This window comes from Chinchilla lanigera, unplaced genomic scaffold (assembly GCF_000276665.1).
Source record: "Chinchilla lanigera isolate Chin_1 unplaced genomic scaffold, ChiLan1.0 scaffold00009, whole genome shotgun sequence".
Lineage (NCBI taxonomy): Eukaryota > Metazoa > Chordata > Mammalia > Rodentia > Chinchillidae > Chinchilla > Chinchilla lanigera.
In genome coordinates, this window is record NW_004955410.1 from 29,399,661 (window position 1) to 29,423,340 (window position 23,680).

The 23,680-nt window shown below is 34.4% G+C and overlaps 1 protein-coding gene across 3 annotated transcripts in view; it reads left to right on the forward strand.

The window, feature by feature from the left end:
- The window catches only part of Tax1bp1 (Tax1 (human T-cell leukemia virus type I) binding protein 1), a 78,911-nt gene that overhangs the window by 33,366 nt on the left and 21,865 nt on the right, over nt 1–23,680 (forward strand). For 2 of the 3 annotated variants that reach the window (XM_005377467.2, XM_005377466.2), the window contains exons 6-12: nt 10,053–10,201; nt 10,284–10,374; nt 12,640–12,825; nt 17,789–18,013; nt 18,729–18,875; nt 19,883–20,009; nt 21,695–21,798. In XM_005377467.2, the coding sequence (XP_005377524.1) occupies nt 10,053–10,201; nt 10,284–10,374; nt 12,640–12,825; nt 17,789–18,013; nt 18,729–18,875; nt 19,883–20,009; nt 21,695–21,798 (1,029 nt within the window). The remainder of the gene's footprint in view (nt 1–10,052; nt 10,202–10,283; nt 10,375–12,639; nt 12,826–17,788; nt 18,014–18,728; nt 18,876–19,882; nt 20,010–21,694; nt 21,799–23,680) is intronic. The other variant, XM_013510614.1, reaches the window with a different exon arrangement.

Below are 23,680 nucleotides of genomic sequence, written 5' to 3' on the forward strand. Positions count from 1 at the left end.
TTTGTCTTTTTGAGACAAGGGTTCATTATGCAGTTCAGGCTGGCCTTGAGCTCACTTTGTAGCCCAGGCTGGTCTTGAACTCTCAAGGATCCTCCTGCCTCAGCCTTCTGAGTGCTGGGATTACAGGCACGCACCACCACACCTGGCTTCCTGGAAGTGATTTTTGAAATGATGTTTTCTCTGTATTGTAGAAAATGATGACAAAAGGACATAGAATGGTACTTGATGCATATAGAGGTTCTCCCTAAATTTTAAGTAGCTATCATTGTTTTATTATTTTTCGTGATGGGAGAAAGGAATCATCAAGGAAATACTAAAATTCAATTAGTATCATCCAACGTGAATGGAAATTCATAGCATTTTTCCTGCACTCTAAACGTATAGTACATAATGCCAAAAAAATTTAAGTTATTTAAACATGTATTTTGACACTTATTTTGAGGGATGAGATTATGTGATTGCTCAGAGAGACAGCTCCTCTTTATTTTACCAGTCAGAGGACTTAACAGTATTTTATGAATTTGCTTTTTCCTCTAAAATGAGTTTCCATCTTGATCAAATAGGCCTGTTGGGCAGCAAGAACAACTCAGAAACTTTCAAACTGGTCTTGCCTTGGTGGATTATAAAATCCATGAATTTCTTAGCACTTGTTTTGTTTGTTTATTTATTTATTTATTTGTTTATTTATGGTATCAGGAATCAAACTCAGGACCTTGTGCTTGCCAGGCAGGTGCTGTGCTGCTGAACTATATCCCTGGCCCTTGGCCCTTGTTTTAAGTCTATTCTGTGGTATAAATTCTGAAAAGGAATCTTAGTATAGTAGCTCTAGTGGTTTTTTTTTTTTTGAGGTTTTGAATATATAGATTTGAATATCTGGAAGACTGTATACAGTGTATGACCTATAAGTTCACTTAAAATTTTGTAATGAACATGTTACTAAAAATGCAATCAACAGAGATTTTTAGTTTCTTTATAGTAAAATAAATTAGGGCTGGGGATTTAGCACAGTGCCTGCCTGGCAAGCTCAAGGTCGTGAGTTTGGTTCCCGGTATTGGAAAACCAAACAAACAAACAAACAAAATTAATTGCATTGTCATTACTTTATAAAATAGTGTGATTAGCTTATTACTCTTCCAATGCTTGACAAATAGTAAAACTATTTGAACATTTTTTTTTATTTTATTTTTTGTCCTTTTGAGATAGGGTCTCACTCTGTAGTTTAGGCTGGTCTTGAACTCACTTTGTAGCCAAGGCTGGCCTTGAACTCACAACAGTCCTCCTGCCTCAGCCTCCTGAGTGCTGGGATTACAGGCGTGCACCACCACCTCCGGCCATTATTTATTTTTTTTATTTTTTATTTTTATTTATTTATTTATTTATTTTGTTTTTTTTTTTTTTTTTTTGGTTTTTCTCCGGTACCGGGAACCGAACTCACGACCTTGCGCTTGCCAGGCAGGCGCTTTTGCCGCTGAGCTAAATCCCCAGCCCCCTCCGGCCATTATTTAAACACTTACAAGTAAACGTTTCCATCTTTTACTGGTCTTTTATCAGTATAAAATGCCAGTGGAAAGAAAACTAATAATTAAAGCTAATTAACTTCTAATAATCAAACTTCTATTTTATAAATTTTAGAAAATTGATTAGGATAAGATTATCAAAAGAGATTAGTTTCAATTAATGTTTGTTTTTAAGATTCTTTTGTGTAATTGGCTGCTTGAAGGAATAAGATAGGATTTCACAGATTAAAAGCAAAACTACATGATAGTTATAAATTGAGAAACAATAAATTATATACTTTATCTTGTGGTATGTGTTATTCATGTATAATATAGTTACAAATAGTAACAATTAGGATAATTTTTAATTCATTTCTTGTCTAACATTAAATACAGAATTTTCTTTCCCTCTCTTACAAGAGGCTGATCAATAAAAATTACTCATAACTCTTAATAAAAGTTTAGTAATGATCTCAGTGTTTATAGATGTTAGCTCATTTAATCCTATGATGAAAGCACTATTACCTGCATTTTACAGAGGTATTACAGAGTGGCTACTTAATCTGGTCGAGATGTCACAGTTAATAAAGTTGCGACTGTCAGCAGCTTGGTTGTAGCGAGTGTTCCATTTTGGGTATGGGATTTGATGGATTTGAAAAGGCCATAGGAATGGTGGGGGGATCATGCAAGATTTTAAAAATGTATATTTAAAAACTTACCATTCTGGGCATTCCTAGTTTATTTGAGCTATTAAAAATGTTTTTATTTTTGTTGTTCTTCCAGTTCTTTTTTTTTTAGTATTTAATTCTTCCAGTTCTTTTAAGAGGCATTAAAAAACACTACTTTATATTTTATCATTTTCTAAACATTTCAAATATTCTGGCATTTAAATACAATAACAATATTGTGTTTAATTGCTTTAAAATTATATTCTGCATTTTTGGGGATTTAGTTTACATTTATTTAAGTTTCTTGTAATCAGATGTACTTGTAATAAAAAAACAGCCTAATTGTGCAAAAGTTTTGCAGAGTTTAGTATGTTAGTTCTTTGAACCTTGGAGTCCGTAAGATATACTATTATTTTAGAACCATTAAGAAGGAAAAAATGCTGCCAACTAAACTAAGATAAACTATTAATTGTGAGACATACCCCTGCTTTGGAGTGGTTAGTTGAGGAAAAAGCATCATACAGTTTTATTAACATCTTTTTGAATGTTAGGTCATTCAAGTGACTTTCTTATTTATGGAAGAAATTTTTTCAGAACTTACTAGGATACAATAGTCTCTTGGATCAAAGTCATTGATAATCCAATTAAAATAATATATATTGAATCAGGGAGTTTAAATCAAAAGGCTGCAAGGAGCTATTTTTAAATTATTTATTTATTTACTTTTTTCTTGTACTGGGAATCAAACTCAGGACCTTGTGCTTGCCAGGGCAGGCGCTTATGCCACTGAGCTATATCCGCAGCCCATTTATTTATTTTTTTAATTTTGGTTTTTAGAGACAGGGTCTCGATATGCAGTTCAAGTTGGCCTTGAACTCACTATGCAGCCCAGGCTAACCTCACATTCTTGGTGACCCTTCTGCCTCAGCCTTCCAAGTGCTGGGATTACAGGCATGTGCCACCATGCCTGGCTTTGTTTGTTTTGTTTTGTTTTGTTTTAGAAACAGGGTTTTGCAAGTCATTAAGTTGCTTAGGTTGGGCTCCAACTTATGATCCTCCTGCCTTGGACTCCCAGAGTACTGTATTTATAGGCATGTGCCATACCTGACTTGATAAATGAAATTTTATTGTTGTGGCATTGTCAGCTTGGTTAGGCTACATTTTTCAGAATTCCTTTCTCTGTAGCTTCTGTTTAGCTTGAGCCAGGAGAGAGATGCTTGTGTGAGATTTGAAGGCAGAAGTAATGTAGTGACTATTTTTGTTGCTTATACTAATTGTGGCTTCTCTTCTGGCTCAGCTTGGCATGATGCAGCAGACTAGTTGCAACTACTATTCCTTCTCTGAAATTCTCTTTTAGTTTCTCCATGTCCTGAGCCAGGTTTGTGAAGAAAGGCCATAGTGTGCTCAGGAGACCTTGAGGCCATCAAAATTAAAATAAGAACCAACACAAATTTCAGTCTTTTTTGGTGAGTTTCAGCTGGTGATTATCTTCTCCTTTTACCAACATCATGCTTACCTTATATGCACTGGCTTCAGGCTTCTACAATTACAGTCGTAATCTCTGCAACAAATTTTTTAGAGTGTCTCTGTGTCTGTCTCTGTCTCGCCCCTCTATGTTCTGCTTATCTATTGGGTGCAGACTGATAAATTTACTGTGATACATAATTCTTGAGAACATCTGTGAAATTTCAAATTAGAAATTTAGTAGTGAGTTGGGTGTGGTGGTGCATGCTTACAATCCTAGTTACTCAGGAAACTGAGGCAGGAAGATTACAGGTCTGAGACCAGTATAGGGAACTTTGAGATACTGTTTCAAAAAAATTTTTTTTAAAGTTCTGGGTATTTAGCTCAGTGGTAAGTGTCTACCTAAGATGTGCAAGACCCTGTATGCAATCCCCAGGACTGCAAAAGAAAAAAAGAAAAAAGAAATTTTAGTAATGATTAACATTTGAGAAATTGAATTAAACATTTTCCCTTCAAAATGGCTTTGGTAGGGCCAGGGACCGTAGCTCTGTGGCATAAGCACCTGCCTGGCAAGGGCAAGGTCCTGAGTTGGATTCCTGGTACCCTCCCCTCCAAAAAAACAAAAAACACAACAACAAAAAACCAAAATGGCTTTGGTATCTTTTCCACTTAAGTTGTATTTAATATATTATAAGTAATTTTAAGGATTTTTATAATGAACGAACATGGTAAAATGTGTTGATCCAGGTTTCTGGATATAGCTCAGTGGTAGAGCATTTGCCTAGCATGCGCAAGTCTCTGGATTTGATCCCTAATACTGCCCCCCCCCCCATTAAAGTATATGATTGGTCTTTTTTGGGGGGGTGGTTCCAGGAATCAAACTCAGGATGTTGTGCTTGCCAGGTAGGCGCTAATGCCTCTAAGCTATATCCCTGGCCCTAAAGTATATGATTGAATGATTTTTAGTGTATTTACAGAGTTGTACCAGCAGCTACATGGTCTAATTTTAGGACTTTTTTTTTTTTTTTTTGATATTTTTTGAGACAGGGTCTTGCTATGTAGTGCAAGCTCACCTTAAACTCACTTATGTAGTCCAGGCTGGCCTTGAACTCATGGCGATCCTCCTACCTCAGCCTCACAAGGGCTAGGAATTTTTGGGTATTTTCATCCCCAAAAGAAAATTTGAGCCCATTAGCAGTCGTTCTGCAAACCCTGTGCATTCAGCCCTAGGCAACTACTAATCTGATTTCTACCTCCTCATATTTGTCCTTTCTGGATATTTCATATAAATGAGATCATAAAAATGTGACCTTGTGTGTCTGGCTTTTTTTCCACTTAGCATAATGAATTTGAAGTTCATCTATGTTTTTGCGTGATTAGTGCTTCTTCCTCAGTAATTTTTGTTTACTTATATTTGAGATTCTCTATTTTTGTCCTTTGAGTTGATTGTTTCAGTATGCTAGGTTGTTTACTCTAGCTTCTAAATTTCCAGTTTTTTGACTGACTTGTAGTTAGTGCATTTTCTGTTCATGAATCAGATGCTTGAAGTAATTTAAAATAGTAGTTGAATTTGGGTACGGTCAGTGGTGTATGTTTTGTACATTATTACATAGCACATTTAATTTTTTTCTGACACTCTCAAAATAAAGTTGACTTAAATACTAGTCATGATTAATAGTGAATTAAAGTGAAGAAAAAACCCAGCAGTATGAAACAAAAGCCTTTTTTTTTTTAGGAAAAAATAATTATGTGGTAAGTGATTAAAGTCTCTGTAGCATATTTGCTGTTGTCATGATTATTTAGAGGCCCAGCTTCCTTTTTATATCATCCCACTGTTGCTACTTACACTCTTCGAGAATTTATGTCTGTAGGATAGAAACTTGTTCACTGTTATATTCTGGTTAGAGCAGGTTGAAAGGGAGAAAAGGTCTTAGACAAGGCATGTTCAATGATCTGAGTTACAGATGTGGAAGTAATATATATCATTTTGTTTATATTACACTGGTGAGAATTTAGATGATTATAATTTGGTACATGAGAAGCTGGGAAATATAGTAGTGTATAGTTAGGCAGCCATAGGTTATTTGTATGGTCAAAAGAAGGTTGTAATTTGGCAGATAGCCAGCAGTCTATCACAATACAAATGGAATATTCTTTGAATTTAATAGTTTGTGAATGGATGTTGAAAATCTCTCTGGTAGTATCTTATAACTAAAACTTTGTTTATTAATACCATTGAAAAATGTTATATCTAGACTAGGTAAAAACCAAAATACCAAAACCAGGCCTGATAGTGTTCTTTTGAAGTCTCAGCTACTTGGGAGGCTGAGGTAGGAGGTTCCATTAGCCCAGGAATTAGAGGCCAGCGGGGAAACATAGCAAGACCCTGTCTCAAAAACAAAAGCAAACAACAATCAAAATCAGTTTACAAAAATTTTAATACTTTGACTATTATATTTAAATGTTCCTATACTGTTTTAGAAAACTTTTTGTTTCACGATGTTGGAAAGTCAAAGTTGTTCTCAGTTCTAGCACTTAGTAGTTGCATAAATTTTGGTAAGCTTCTTTATTGTGGCTTAGTCTTCTCAAATGCACATGGCTATCATAAATGTTCGTAAAGTTTAGGTCATGTGCGGATCAAATGAAAATTCACTTAAACCATTCCTTGTGTCTTAAGAAAGCTATTGTTATTGAGTTAGGTACCCAGTTGGACAGAGGTAGTTTAAGATATTTGGTAGCTAGTATAGGCTGAGTATCACTAATCCAAAATACCAAATTAGAAATGCTCCAAAATTTGACACATTATGAGTGCTAATGTGATACCACAGGTGGAAAATTTCCATACCTGACCTCATGTAATGAGTTGTACTCAAAATGTACAAAATTATTCAGAGTAATAAAATTATCAGGCTGTATATATAAGGTCTATATGAAAGACACAAATTTCATGTTTAGACTTGAGACTCATCCTCAATATATCTCATTACTTATAGGGAGATACGTTAGTGTTTGAAAAAAGTTTGAAGTCTGAAACATTTGGGTTCCTGAGGATTTTGGATAAGTGATACTCAACCTGTGTATGGAATTGCCAAAAATCAGGTTTGAATTTGTTTCTTCTTTACCAAGTGCCATTGAGTATTTTTTTTTTTAAAATACTCAAGAGACGGGGTCTTGCTATGCAGTTCAGGCTGGCTTTAAGCTCATTTTGTACCCCAGGCTGGTCTCGAACTCTCAGTGATCCTCCTGTCTCAGCCTCCTGAGTGCTGAGATTACAGGCATGCACCACCCTGCCTGGCATAAAGTGTCATTGAGAAAAGAAGACAAAAAGTTAACACGTAGGAATAACTATAATTTATATGTATTCTAGTGATGAATTTCTTTACAGCCAGTAAATTGTTTTTGCTTTGCTATGTAATAGTTTTAGGAGATTTCTAACATTGTTGCTAAAATATATGAACATTGAGCTATAAAGTTGAAGTCTTTTTAGTTTACAAGACAGTAAAGTTATATTACGCTACATTTTCCTACTTGTTCTTTGACTCCTTAAGAATACATGTGAAGGCCAGTTGTGGTGGCACACACCTGTAATCCCAGGCCTCAGGAGGCTGAAGCAGGAGGATTGCTGTGAGATTGAGGCCAGCCTGGGCTAAAAGTGAGCTCAAGGCTAACATGAACTACATAGTGAAACCCTGTCTCAAAAAGACAAAACAAAATAAAACAATCCCTCTCCTGCAAAAACCTTGTGAAACCCAGTGCTAAAAATTGCTTTTAACTTTAATAGATTAATGTTCAGGAAATAATTTAGAATATAGATAGATTTGTAACCCATTTTTTCCTCTCTGCTACTTCAACCAAAAATTTTTAATGCTTTGGATTTATTATTATTATTTGTTTTTTGTTTTTGAGACAGGGTCTTGCTTTGCAATTCAGGCTGACCTTGAGCTAACTTTGTAGCCCAGGATAGTCTTCAACTTGGCAACAATCCTTCTGCCTCAGCCTCTGAAGTGCTGGGATTACAGGCCTGTGCCATCATGACTGGCTTTATTATTTTCTTATAGAAGTAGATTTTAAGAGTGTTCATTCATAGCAGATTTTTTTGGCAGTTAATGACTGGAATGTAGCCTTCATTATATTTTATGCTATATAAACTTTGCTATCTTGAAATATGACTGATAGTTATTGTTCGTGACTAATTTTCTTGATAAGTTTCTATTACTGTTTTTTTTCCCTCCAGTACTGGTAATTGAACCTAGGGCCTTCCCTCTGAGGTATATCCCCAGCCCTTATAAACTGTTTTTTTCCTTCATTTTGAGAGTGGCATGCACCACACTATACCCGGCTGCTGTTGTTGTTTGATTGAATAGAAGTATAAGGTTTTCTAAAGAAATTTGAAGTTTATAAAGAGGTTATAATTTTTTATCTTTTAAAGATCTTTACATTCAGAGATCTTGGATAGCTGAACTAAATTACAATTTTAGCCAGGTTATTTTAAAGGTACAAACAGACAGTAGAAACTGAACAAAAACCCAAAAGCAACTTAAACATGTTGTGCTTGTGGGGGAAATGTTAAGGAAACAAATAATGACCTATTGATTCTTACTTATTTAGCTTATTTATTTATTTATTTATTAGTTATGTCTGTTACTGTGCTACAGTGAAAAATGTGTTGTATACTGTCAGTAATATTTTGATCCGGTGGATTTCTGGAACCAGAGAAGGTGCATCTGTATTTTATGTAGCTGTTCACACAGTGCGATATTTTAGTTGGTTTAAGGAGCAGCATATTTGAGAAAAGACTGATTAAGTCAAATGAGTAAAACTTAATTTAAAATTTAACTAACAAGTTTCCATAGATAACAATTCTTTTGCCAGTAGTTTGTTATTTAAAGTGTTTTGGTTGTGATTTACTAATTTTTCCACGTATGTTATTAATCTAGAATGCTGTATCTGTTTCTGAGATAATTGTTAGTGATATCATATTTTTCCTTCATATATATTTGTTTGTAATCAGAATACTGTCACTTTAAACATGAGAAAAAATGTGCTATTACTTTAAATATGTTTACTTTGGCACATAGATAGGTAGTTCACAGTCTTTTAATCTGATTACTTGTATCTGAGGGTTAGAGGATTATGACTTGGAGGAATTTGTAATCGTGGTTTCTGGGAACAGTGATGTTTCAGTTTAGGAGAACAGGGGAGAAATCCCCTTCAAGAGTTTAAAATGTCCAAATCTCTTTATCTCCCTTTGCCCTAATTTTTGTGATTATTTTTTTTTAATCTCAATGTACACTGTAACAGACTTGATTATTGTTTGATTGCTACTTTTTTTTTTTTCTTTTTTGGTACCAAGAGTCAAACTTAGGACCTTGCACTTGCCTGGCAGGTGCTTGTGCCACTGAGCTATATCCCCAGCTTGATTATCTTTCAAAAATGTTCTTTGTTTAATATTAGAATTGTGATATCCTTTGGCATGCTTTACAAGTGATAAACAAATGAATATTTCTCACAAATTTGTTGTTCAGAAATTCTATTGTAGATTTCATTCTTTTAAAGTTATTTTTTAAAAGAAAGTGTGATTCTTAGCTGTTTGAAAATTTCATGCTAAGGAAGACTTAGCCTCAATGCAGATGCTTTTGCTTCACTCACGAGTGAAAGCTAGAGGCCTGAAGAACAACTCTACCTTATCAGTTTTATGCCTTTGGAAAAGAAACTGACATCTTACAACAGGTGCCTTTGTTTCTGAGTGCCAGAAAAAAATTCTGAGACAGTCAAGTTATAGTCAGAACTAATGTGTGATTCACTATGAAGTTAACTGACTTATAATAAAACCATTAGTTTGATTTGTATTCAGTTTCGTATGGATTTTTAAAAACATTCTTCATTAGCATTTTTTTTGAATGCTATTTACCCAGTATAAATTTTTATTACTTAGAGAATTAGTTAAGTGTTTGCTTTTGGGCAAACTAGTCTTTGTTCTAGGGAGAAGTATTGAAGTGCCAAGAGAACATTTGATAACACTAAAAAGAAAAAATGTGAGAAGCTATTAAAAAACTATTCTGGCTGTCTTTATAACTCAATAAGACAAATACTGAAAGTGTCAAATTTTACAAGAATTGTGTATGTTGACAAAAAGTATAAAAAAGAGGGAAATAAAAATTATTTTTTCTTCTGGAAGGCAGAAAGGCATTTAGTTTTGGTTATTGTTGCAAATTCAGTGAGGCCAACCTGTGCAAGTTACTTAGTTACTTGTTTGAATGGATGTGGTAAAAAAGTGACATCTTGTCTAAAAGTAGAAAAAGTAGTTGGCATGTAACTCTGCATTCAGTCCCCAGTACTTCCGAAGCATAAAAACATAGCGGTTTGTTGAAGATAGACAGAGTTCCTTTATCTGTTGTTTCTCACGTACCTTGTTGTTTCCAAGGGTCTTATTGAAGCATCACAAAATTTAAAAATGGAAAATGAAGAGTTTAAGAAGCGATACAGTGATGCTACATCTAAAGCTCTCCAGCTTGAGGAAGATATTGTGTCAGTGACACATAAAGCAATTGAAAAAGAAACTGAATTAGACAGGTATTTATGTTGCTTTTAAAAAATAACTTCATTGTTTTAATAATTTTTCTGGTTTATATTTACATTACTTATTTTGACTTAGTTTAAAGGACAAACTCAGAAAGGCCGAATATGAAAGAGAACAACTTGAGTGTCAGCTGAAGACTGAAAAGGATGAAAAGGAACTTTATAAGGTAATTATTCTATTCATTTCTGTTAGTTACCTTTTGCTTTGTACACATAACTCTAATAGGGTGGTAAGTCAGGAGTTTAGGAGCATCTTAGCTGTGGGTTCTGGCTCCTGGCCTCTTGTACGGTCAAGATGTTGGCCGGGGTGCTTGGCCTGGAGGTTTGCTTTTGTGATGATTCACTCACAGGCTTTTATAGCTTTCTGTACAAGGCCTTTCCGTGGGCTGCTTGCATGTCTTCGCAATACGTAGTCAACTTCCCTGAGCATGAGCAGCCCCTGGGAGGTGGGAGCTCCACGGAAGTCACAAGTCACAGTGTCTATTGCCTTAAAAGTTACTTTTTAGGCGGTTAAATAGTTGGCATTTTAGACATTTGGGTACTATAAATCACAGTAGTTTAGCCGGGTGTGGTGGCGCATGCCTGTAATCCCAGCACTTGGGAGGGTGAGGCAGGAGGATTGTTGTGAGTTTGAGACTAGCCTGAGCTACAAAGTGAGCTCAAGGCCAGCCTGAACTGCATAGCGAGACCCTGTCTTAAAAAGACCCCCTCCCAAAAAAAAATTACAGTAGTTTAGTAATAACAAGATATTTATTAGAATTTTTACCTTTTAAGAACATATTTACCTTAGGGAGAACATTAGTTTATTTCAGTGATGATACTGTTTTAGAATTTAGCTTTTGGAGAAAGCCTCAGAGGTTGTCATTTTACAGAAGTATTCTCAGGGGCTGGGGATATAGCTCAGTGGTATAAGCGCCTGCCTGGCAAGTGCAAGGTCTTGAATTTGATCCCCGGTACTGCAAAAAAAAAAAAAAAAAAGAGAAAACAGAAGTATTCTCACTGCTAATGAATCTTTGCCTTTTGAAATTTTTCTTTTTTAAGCATACCTACAGTATAGTTAGCTTAAGAGTCAGTCATGTTGTGGGTTCAAATTGAGACATTCTGAAATAGCTGATAAACATTTCCTGAAGGAAGTTCCAGATAAGAAACTTCAAGAACATTGTGAGTTGTCAGCTTCCCTTTATACTTTCATGAGCTGTTGATATAAAACTGGGGGAATCAAAAAAGTGGTGCTGGAAAAGTATTGACTGGTGACACTTTCAGAGAATCAGAAGTTGCAGTCCACCATTGTAAACGGAAATTAGCCTCTAAAGTTTCCTGTACATATAAAGAATGAAGTGTAAGCTAGGCATGGTGGTGGAAGGCCAAGGCAAGAGGATTGCAAGTTCAAGCCTAGCTTGGACAAGTCATGGACTAAGCAAGCAAGACCCTGTCTCAAACTAGAAATAAGGGCTGGGATTGTAGCCTGATTGTGAAGGACCTGGGTTCAATACCTAGCAAACTCCTACCCCATGAAGTGCAAGGAGTAATTCATATCTCTCTCGTACTCCTAACCAAAACAAGATAGCGTTACTAGTGGACCCTGGTTGTCCATATTCTTTGTAATTCCATTTGTTGAATTTGATTGGTGTATCTGTTATGAGCAAATCAGCAGCAGAGTTCATGGAAAGATAAACGGTGCTGGATTAATTTAAAAAAAAAACTTTTTGGGCATATGAGAAGTAAAGGGCCGAACTGTTACAAAAAATTGAATTGCTTTAGGTAATGTTTTTTTTTTTTCTGGTACTGGAAATCGAACTCACGACCTTGCGCTTGCCAGGCAGGTGCTGTGCCGCTGAGCTAAATCCCCAGCTCCTAGGTAATGTTTTTTAATGTGCCCCCCCGCCCCAGTTTTCCAGAATTTGGTCATGCCTTCGTATCTGGATATACCTATAACATGTTTCCCCAAAATAATAATTGGATCTACTTACATTTTAAAAGAGAACCTAAATCAAAGGAGCAATTTTTCGAGATGAGGAAAAATATTAAGAAGTAGTGTGCGTGTGTATGTATGTGAGGTGATGGGGAGGCTTAGAAAAGCTCTGTTCTCCTATATACCTAGGTAGTCATTTGGTAGAATTTTGGTCTCCTGACTCCTAGCCCCTCTGCTGATCATTTCTGAATTAGAGATAAATAATGGTATTTAAAATTTTGAGAGCTGGGCCTGATGGTGCATGCCTGTAATCCCAGCACTTAGGAGATTGAGGCCGGAGGATCCCTATGAGTTTGAGACCAGCCTGGGCTACAAAGTGAGCTCAAGGCCAGCCTGAACTGCATAGCGAGACCCTGTCTCAAACAGACAAAAACGAAAAACAAGAATAAAATTTTGATTAGTTTAACCTGGGTCATGAAGCTAGAAGGAATATTCTTGACATTTTCAAACGCTATTACAGGTGCATTTGAAGAATACAGAAATAGAAAATACTAAACTTGTGTCAGAGGTCCAGACTTTAAAGAATTTAGATGGAAACAAAGAAAGCATGATTGTTCATTTCAAAGAAGAGATTGGTAGACTTCAGTTATGCTTGGCTGAGAAGGAAAACATGCAAAGGGCTTTCCTGCTTACAACCTCAAATAAAGTAAGTACTTTTTTGGGGGGTACCAGAAATTGAACTCAGGACCTCCCAGTTGACAGGCAGGCACTGTGCCACTGAGCTATATCCCAAGCCCCTAAAGTAAGTACTTTTGCAGTACATATTTGAAGATTAAAAAGCATCTTTATTAAATGTGTGCAATGATTGTTTCTATTATTTTTAATTCTCCCACCCATTTCTTTTGAGAAAGTTTAGAACCAGAAAAGTTGGAAGAACAGAACAGTGAATAACTGTACTCTGAAATATTTTGCCATATTTTCTTTTATCTTTCCCATTTACATGATTTTTTGCGGTTTGATAGTTGCAGGAATTGTGGTAATTCACCCTAAAAAATGTAGCACTATTATCACTTCTGAGACTTTAATAATGATTAGGATAATACTGATTCTTATGTATATCTATTCTCTATTCCAATTATTCTAAATATAATTTTATATAACAAAAATTTTTTGATTCAGTATAGTCAGGTTAAACATTAATTTAACTATTGTGTTTTTACTCTGTTTTAATGTGGAATATTATTCTTATACTGATAAAATGTGTGTACTTAAATTTTAAAAATTTATTACATTAAAAGACACACTGCTATCAATCCTCCTCAAAATACTTCCCCTCATGTCAAACACTTATCCTGTCATTCTTGCCCTTTTTTGAAGCAGTTATGGAAATACTCATTCTGGAGGGTCTTTACAAGGTACAATAAAAAATATAGTGAATTGCATTGCTGAATGCCATCAAACAGAAAGGCAGACTTGTTGAAAACATTGCGGTGTGTCCTCAGTTGGTCTTATTTCCTGAATCTGGTACTATGTGACTTCTGGCTCTTCCCTACTGTCAAAATTACCGTGAAAGGTGAACGTTTTGAATGATTCAGGATATCAAGGTAGCCATGACAGTGTTCCTGAAGACACTCACAAAAGAAGACTTCTAAAACGGCTTCAGAAAGTAGCAAGAATGATGGGACAACTGTGTTTGAAGCAAGGAGGGATTGTTTGAAGGGGATTAATGGCAATGTGTCTTTTATTGCAATTTAAAAAAAAAAAAAAAAACAGCAGTCACCATATTTTTTGATCACAACTGATGGTCTTTCTGAAGAAGTAAGGCTTGTGTGAAAGAATGTTCCATAGTTTGGATTTGTCTGTTATTTCACCATGGCTGGATTTTGGTCATACATTTTTAGCAAGAAAAGATGTAGTTGATTATAGGCATATCAAAAGTCATGTAAAGTCATTTCGTTCTTGATGATGTTAACTTTGGTAATTTGTTTAAAGCTATATCTGCTTGTTGTTATAGAGATACCTTTCTTTCCCCTCTTTGTGGTTATTAAGCAATCTGTATGATAGTACTTGGGGATCATACTGTTCTCAGTAGACTGATGCTTGGTACTTTTCTTATCCTTTGATGATCCTCACTTGCATTAGCTATTGCATTAACGGTTGCAAAGTAATGATTTAAATTCTGTCATTACTTTTATTACCAGGTATTTTATAATGAAGTTCCTATTACTCCTTTCTCTCCCACTTTATAATATCAGTATAGATTTGTGTATTCCTTTTTGTTTAGTGTATTTGTTTTATATTATCATGGTTATTCTTTTTCATACCCAAATTTAGCCAGATGATATTTTTTAATCTTGCTTTTGATGTCTCTACAGTGCTTTGAATGCTTGCTTTATGGCACAGTGGTATGTTTTGGCTTCAGATTGTACCCTAGACCGGTTATTATCATGTCTCCAAGGAATCTCAACTCTTTTAGGGAATTACTAATTTTTTTTTTTTTTTGGCGGGAGATTGAACCCTGCGCCTTGCAAATGCCAAGCAAGCACAGTACCACTGAACTATAGCCCCAGCCCAGTAATGGAAGTTTGAAACCAAGAACTGGATTCTGTTGGCATGATAATGGGGCATTTATTGCATTTCCAGTGACTTTTTAAGTTCTTATAGTGTTATCTTCATCTATATGTAGTCAGTGTCTTAAGGTTCTTCTTCGTTTTTCTCCATTACATATTTACATTCTTTTCCCATTGTGAGAATTGTTCGTTTTCTAAACATTATTCATGTGTTCTGTCCAGTTATACACACCAGCAGTATCACAATTATTACTATGTCAATGTCACTTTCAACAATAAATGTGCTAAAGAAAATTAAAGTCCTTTTTGGACCTTTTTTTTCTTTCAATGTAATTTTCTAAGGATACATGGAACACCATGTTTATAAGTTACTTGAATTCATTTTTTATATATTTATAAATTTGTAATGCAGTGAGATTTGCTTTTTCCAGTTTTGATTTAGTTTTATTTTTTGAATGTGTAAAGCAGTTGCATTTTTTTAAAGTCAAAATGATTTTTAAAAATTTACTCAGACATCTCAGTCTCTTCCCTGTTTTTCTTTTTTTCTTACCTATTCCTTTAGGTAAATATTTTCATTACTTTTTAGTTTATCTTTGCCATGTCTCTTTTGGAAAATTAAGCTTTTATGTGCGTATGTACTGCATGTATATGTTTATCTTTCTTTAAAAAAAAGTAGCATACTATCTTTACCTTCCTTTTTATTGGACAATATAAACTGCCACTCATCAGTTTATAGAGTTACTAAATTTTTTCAATATCTGCATAATATTTCATTGTGCAGATTTACCTTGATTTATTTTTTATCTTTTATGGATGAAGTAGTACGTTGTTTTCAGTATTTCACTATTGTAAAGTTCTTTCATTTTTCTGGAAACCTTCAATGGATGTATACATATATTTTAACTCAGATAAGAATGTGTCATATGTAGTGTTCTAAAGCTACCTTTTATAAAAAAACTTATAATGTCTAGATATCTTATATAGTGAGTACATATATGCATCTTTCTCATTCATGATAATAGCTACATATTATTTCTTGCTTTTAACAGCGTGTAGTATATCATTTTTTAGTTGTTTACTATCTTTACCTCTTATAAGCATGCTGCAGTAAACATCATTATACAGATATCTAGGCATATGCCTAAATCTGTAGAATAAATTCCTTCAAGTGGAATTCCTAGGTCAATGGATATTTAACTTTAATAGTTATTTTCAAATTGCCTTTCAAAAGATACTGTATTGATTTTTTTATTCCTAACAATAGTATATGTGATATCCTACAGTTTGTAGTTGCTCCATAGACTTTCATTATGTGGAGGTAGTATAATGTATGTATAATACATTTTCATCTTATTAGACATTTTTTGTTTATTTTGTCTTTTTTCTTTTGTTTGTCTTTTTCATTTTTTTAATTTTAAAGACAAAAGAATAAAAACATCTTAACAAACACACATATACTTAGAAAATAGCACAAAAATAATACAAGCAATACAGAATCTCAGACAAGGTGATAGGAAATTAACAATGGTTGTTGTATTACATATTGATATCCTCAATTTGGATACTCAGATAAACAAATATAGACATGTAAGATTGATCATACACTTAAACATTAACTGTTCGTTTCAGTAGAGCAATCAAAGTCAGTATTACAACTATGTTACCTATCCTGTGTATACATACATATATATTTCCCCTTCTTTTCTGTTTTCTCTCATCCCAGTTGTTCTTTCTTTTTGAGCAGTTTCCTTCCCTTTCACAATGTCTGTTGTACCTCCTAGATTTTTCAGGCTGGCCTTGAACTCACTTTATAGCTCAGGCTGGCCTTCAACTCGCAGCAATCCTCCTGCCTCACATTTTAGTTTCTTAATGATTTTTCATTATGTTTACATTTTACCAAATCTTCCTGTAAATCTAAACCTAGCTATGTTCATACTCTTTTGTAATTGTTTTAGACACTTATGAAGACAAAATTGCTCTATCAAAAAACCAAGAGAACTTTTAAGGTATTGAGTGTTGAATATGTAACTGTTTTTTAACCTTTGTCAATTTGAAAGAAGGTGTGTGTTTTTTTTGTGTGTGTGTGTGACGATTTTCCCTTTTTTATTGATTGGAAAAGTTGCTTATATCAGATAGTATTATACTTTTTTCTACATATTATAAAGTTTTCCTCTCCTTTTGTCCCTCTTTTGACATAAAAGTTGACAATATTTGTTTAGTTAGAGCTATAAATGTTATGCCTACAAAGATTTTTATCTACCCGAACATCACACAAATAATCATTTACATTTTTTTCTCTTTTAAAATTGAAAAACCAACACTGGTTTGCATTTTTTTTCTGATTTTAAAATTTTTTTTAGTGCAGAGATAAAAACAGGAAACTTGGAATACATGACATTTATTGTGCTCATAATATCTAATTCGTGTGAAGGAAATGGCTTTTCAATGATAGTTTTAGGGGTTTTTTTTGGTATGAAGAATCGAACTCAGGACCCTGCGCTTTCCAGGCAGGCGGTGTACTGCTGAGCTATCTCCTGGGCCCAGTTTCAGGTTTGTTAAGAGTTACTAACTTTTCTTTTCCCAGCGCCTCATCTTTACACTGTATAACAATATTTTGGTTTTAAAACTAAGTTTTAAATCTGTTCTGTGTTTTCATGATGATAGGCGAAATATTTCATTACTATTTCTTAGATTAAAATTAATGAGCATTTGTAGTGTTACAAAGAAGTTTTTCATCCTATTTTTATTGTAATCATAAAAATCAAGGGTCTGTAGTTCTGGCTGGAGAGATTCCAGGGATCATTCATTTGAGTCTTAGGAGCTATCATTTGAATCTTAGCCAGGATTTCAAGCACTAGGTTTGTTACCTGACCCCCTGTCCTTCTGTTTCATCACATATGAAGTAGTAACAATGGTACACAGTAGAGGATAGTTATATGGGGAATAAAAACACAGTCATAATCTTAATTTTTTTATACACTAGACATGTTCTTCATGTAAGTTATGAATAGAGATGTAATACTGTATTTAATTTAAAAATTTGGATCTCTTAAAACGTGTAAAAATTGTTTTTGCTTAAATTTATGTATCTGTCTTTAGGAAGACACATTCTTGTTAAAAGAGCAACTTCGTAAGGCAGAGGAACAAGTTCAGGCAACACGTCAAGAAGTTGTCTTTCTGGCTAAAGAACTTAGTGATGCTGTGAATGTTCGAGATAAAACAATGGCAGATTTACATACTGCACGCTTGGAAAATGAGAAAGTGAAAAAGCAGTTAGCTGATGCACTGGCTGAACTTAAACTGACTGCTGTGAAAAAAGATCAGGTAAGCAAGTTAACTTTGAATTTCTGTGTTGATTCAAAACCACTGTAAGCTAACAAAAGAGAGTAAATTACATTAAAATTAAGTCCAGTCAGATTCTTGATGAGAGAATGTAAAGATTACGTTCAGTCTTTGGTCCTTGTAACTTTTTGGGTTGAAATTAATGTACGCTTCAAGAAAAACTTCTATAATTCCTAATTAGTTAATGAAAAACTGCTCTGTTATTAATTATTTTTGATGTCACGTATATATTGCTTGGTTTGGAATTTCTTGCTTATGAGTTACATAAAAATATTGTTGTTTAATACAGTAATAATTAGCTTAATGTGGTGGCCCATGCCTGTAATCCCAGCACTCGGGAGGCTGAGGCAGCCAGGATTGTTGCGATTTCGAGGCCAGCCTGGGCTACATAGTGAGTTCAAGGCCAACCTGAACTGCATACTGAGACCCTGTCTCAAAAAGATTAAAAAAAAAAGAGAAAGAAAGAGAGTCATAATGCTCCTCAGTAGGGAGATTATTTTTCTCTAATTTTTTAAATGAATCTTAGTCTGAGACTAGAAAGCTGGATTTGCTAGGGGTGTTACGGCTCTGTAGCCCAAACCCCCAAACTAAAAAAAATTAAAAGCCAGAAATAAGTGAAAATGAAATTGAGATTTATTATTACATTATGAGATACCAAAGTTTTATCTGTCTTAGAGGAAGTATTTGTTTTTTCTAGGAAAAGACTGATACACTGGAACATGAACTTAGAAGAGAAGTTGAAGATCTGAAACTCCGTCTTCAGATGGCTGCAGATCATTATAAAGAAAAATTTAAAGAATGCCAGAGACTCCAGAAACAAATAAATAAGCTTTCAGACCAATCAGTAAGTATTATTGAGTTCAGATTTCCTTTATGAACATTTTTGTATACAAATGAGACTTATGACCTGCCTAAATATCAACCTTTTGAATATAATTACTTCTTGATTTCAAGTGATTGGATTAATATTATAGTGCTAAGTTTTCTTTTTTTAAGTGTGGAGTTTTTATTTATTGGAGAACAAAGGAAGCAAGGGCAGCAGCAAAAAGGAACAGAAAGAGCTTTTATTTTAGACCATTTCTAAGTTCTTGATGAATAGCTTTGTCAGTTACAATCAATACATATTAAATCTCATTATGACAGAGATACTGTTTCTTATTGGTGTCCATTGGTGATCCATCCCTAGGGTTTTACGTCTCATTGCTTTCTCAGTTGTCATTGGTGAGTTCTTCATCTAACTCCTATCCACCAGATTAGGAAGAGTTAAAAAAATGTTAGCTAATTCTTTGGTCTTTCATTTGAGAATAGTGGGGGGCTGATTGGTAATAAAGCAAAGAAAAAAGTTTTTGAGGTAGTGTTGTGTGTGTGTGTGTGTGTGTGTGTGTATGTGTGTATTAATACGAGTCCTTAAATTGTACTTAAATACAAGGCTTGACATCTGAAAGAATCTTTGAAGTTAGAAGAACTTGATACAGGTATTATTTTCCTGGTCTTTCTTTTTGAAATCTGAAAGGAAACAAGAGCAAGGAAGTCATGCGGTAGAAGTAGGAAGACTATATATTACAATTTAAATATGACTCATGTGTATATAATTTTGTGGTCTTTTGAGCACATTTTGATTTTGTAGTAGAAAATTTGTGAGATTTCTATGAAAGCCACTAAAAAGGATTTTTCTTTTGCAAGGTTTAGATCAATTAGAATGATGTGTGTAACTTTAGTCTTTGTTGGCCTTTAAAACAGTAGCTATGACTTTCAAAATTTCTTTTTATGATTGTTTTACATATTTACTGAAGGAAGGAAATATGACTTATATAAACTCATTTAACAAGTTATTGTTCATTTTTTGAATAGGCCAATAATAATAGTGTCTTCACAAAGAAAGTTGGAAATCAACAGAAAGTGAATGATGCTTCAATGAACACCGATTCATCTGCTTCTGCCTCTAGTGTAGAGATAAAGTCACCAATACTTTCTGCAGGTAAAAATCTTTTAGATGTTAGGGTGTCTTGCCTTGAAAACTGCTTGTACTGATTCATAGTGCTTTCTCCCATGGGCTAAGAATTTCTGAGAACTTGTAAAGATCCTGTTATGAGGGAGGGAGTTAAGGTAAAGGGCAAAATAAGGCTATAAATGTAAGGTGAAGTTAAACTTGTAGTGAGTATATAAAATGTGAGTGTAAATTAATATTTATGACAATATTTGCAAGTGTTAAAAATGACTTGGTGTTGTGGATAGTCATTTAGACAGTGAGACAAAAAGTGGTCTCTATCTTGAAACTGAAAAAATCTGATTGCCAAAAACTGAATTTTTATTTTATATTCCTCTAAATCTGTGGAATTTTTTAAAAATTTAATTAAGTTTATTGGTACAATTTAGATGTATACAATGATCACATTCATCATAGGGAATTTGTACCTGTACATAATATTCTTTGATCTGTCTTTTGTTTCCCCTGCTATTACCGTTTCCTCCCTTTAGTGCCTCTTCCCCTCCTTATTTACAAAGCTTTATTTACAGTTTATCCTTCTTTTCCCTTCCTTTCTCTCTGCCCCCTCTATAGAAGTTTGAAGCATTTTACCTGTTGTCTTTTTTTTGGTCTTTTTTGAGGCAGGGTCTTGCTGTGCGGTTCAGGCCAGCAGTGAGCTCACTTTGTAGCCCAGGCTGGTCTTGAACTCGCAATGATCCTCCTGCCTCAGCCTCCCGAGTGCTGGGATTACAGGCATGCGCCACCACACCCGGCTTGTTGTCTTTTAATTTTATAATTCTAGAGGGGAAGAAATATCACCTGTTCTCATGTTTTTCTTTGTTTTTTGTTTTTATATTTTGTTTTGGCTGCTTAGGTCATTAGGATATTGTTCTCATTAGTGTACTTGTTGGTTGATAACTTAAGTTTTTATTGGTGCATTTATTAAATAACAAATTAGTGACTGACTGTACAGAAGGTTAATATGAAAATTTGAAAACTATTTAGTGTTTGGGGTAATTGACATTTTGGCCTACTAAGTATTTAATTAGGTTCATCCCCCATAGGATAGGATTCAGTCTCCCATTGCTCTGTGTCCTGTTTAGGTTGAGTATTTTAAGTGCTTGGGAAGTGTTTTGGAATCTCTGCATAGATGTTACCAGTTTATTATTCCTTAGCGTGAAAATCAAAAATCTGAAACTGTGTATGCCATGTCAGTGCTCAAAAAGTCTCAGATTTCAGAGCATTTTGAATTTCAGATTTTAGGATTAGTGGTACTCAACCTGTACCTACTTTGGTATTAGAGCCTTTACTTAATAAAGACTTAGTAAATGGTAATGCATTACTAGAAGAATGATTTAAGATATATTCTTGGGAGAATAGCTTTCAAATCTTGTCTATTCTGTTGTATAGGAACAGGCTTTGTGCCATTTTGGAGCTATTTTTAGCAAAGTATATAAGAAACTAAAAGAACAGTCCTTTTAGTATTAGATATGAGCTTGGTTATGGATGAAACTGACATTTAAAAATTCTCACATAGTTTATATATTTTCCTTTGTTTGTATAGGATATGAATAGATATTTCCTCAGTATTCTGTTTTTTATATTTCACAATATACTAATTGAAGATTTCTCTGAACAGGAAGATTATTTAAGGAGCAAAATACTTCTTAACAGTTTTATTTTCTGCCTTATTATAGCAGAGACAGATATTGACATGCTAACTAAGGGCCAGGTCTATGAAATGACCAAAGAAATTGCTGACAAAACAGAAAAGTATAATAAATGCAAGCAACTCCTACAGGTAAGTTAGCTACTCTTTCAGTGACATATACATTTATCGGATATAAATGACTTGGTTTATCTTTATCACTTTCATTGGTTTATATATTGAAGTTTCTTTTCTGTCCCTAGTTACTGGTATTTACTTTCACTTTTGCCCTCGGGATGGTGAGGTGGAGTTTTACATACCTGTTCATAGAGATTTGTGTAAAATCATGATCCTAAAATCTGGCCAGATACTAAATATCCCGTTTACACAATGAGCAATTAAGTGAAATTGGAAATTATCTGTCTTATTATAAAGATACATGGAAAGGATTTGAACTTTATAATAAAGAAATGTCCATTTACAATTTACTATAATAAAAGCAGACAGTCTTACTATAATAGCTTAATTTTATATTTGCACAGTAGAAAAAAGGAATGTTAACTAGATGAGTCTTTGTCTCTTACAGTGTTAGTTTATTTTTAACAGCCTCACTCAAACTTTCCACTTTGGCAACCTTCTTAGTAGTATTCACTGCTGGCATATTTTATTTATAAGGGAAAAATGCTCATTCATGTGTGCTTTAGAGTAGAGAGGAAAGGTGCCTTGTGTTTGTATATGTGATTTTTTTCTGTTTATAATATTCGGAGCTATAGAATGAAGTCAGAGTGAGGTTTACAGATGCGCTCAAGGTGTTATTAGAGTGATTTAAAATGTTACTTGCTTAAAAATAATAAGATCTTGTAATCAAACTTTAAACCTTTTTTTGACTGGGGATTCTTCTGTAAAAGGGCTGACTGAAACATAACAAATGAAGCCTAACATATTACTTACACTTGTGGTGAGACTGGTGTAACAAAACTTGCACTGCCAGTAGTATAGAGGTATAGCAATACAGGTATATACAGTACATAATACTTGAAATAAATGACGTATTGGTTTATGTATTCATTATATTTGGTATTCTGTCATTTTAGAGTGTAGTCCTACTTTAAAAAGGAGACACTGTACTGTGGAAATGTATGCTCTGTTATGCTCTCATCAGCCTCCTGTTTTTTGTGTTTACATCTCATGCTTGCATCATGCTGTCCCATGCTTGTTTTAATTTTATGTTGTTTTGTTCATCATGGTCCCTAAGTGTACAGAATCCATTGCTAACATTGCAATTTGGAGGCCATATCTTGAAATAAAAGTAATTAAAAAGACTATGCGAATAACAAAATCAGTAATCATTATTTTGCACTAATGAGGCACATCCATTGCATCATAATTGTGATCTTGAGAAAAGAACAGAGACAGAAGCTACTAAAGGATATGCTTCATTGAAAGCAGTGAAACTAGCAAAATTCATTAAAGGATGTATATTAAATTGGAGAAACAACTTGTTCTTCTTGTTCCTTATCCACCTTCTCTGCTTCTTCTTTCTCCTCCTCTTCGTTCTCCCCTCTCTTCTTTCCTCCTCCTTACTTTCTCGTCTCCCCTTTCTTTCTGCTTCGTTTTCCTGTGGTGCTGAGGATCAGATGCTGGGCCTGGTGCATGTGAGGCAAGTGCTTTAGCACTGAGCATTACCTCAGCCTAAGAAACTTCTAATGACTTGAAACCCATACACAGACACATACCCTGTTGAGCACCATGACAATTATGGCCAAAGCAAAGAGATTTGCAATTTAAAAATTGTTGACTGGGTGCAGTGGAGCATACCTGTAATCTCTCGGTTTGGGAGCTGAGGCAGGAGGATGTCAAGAACATTCAAGTTCTGACTGGGCAGTGGAACAAGACTTATTTCCAAAAAACGTGTGTGTGTTGGGATGTGGGGGCTGGGGATATAACTCATTGACAGTACTCATGAATTTCATACCAGTACTACCAAGAAATAAATTTGGGGAGTGTTGTTCCTCTTGTAATTTTGTTCTTTATT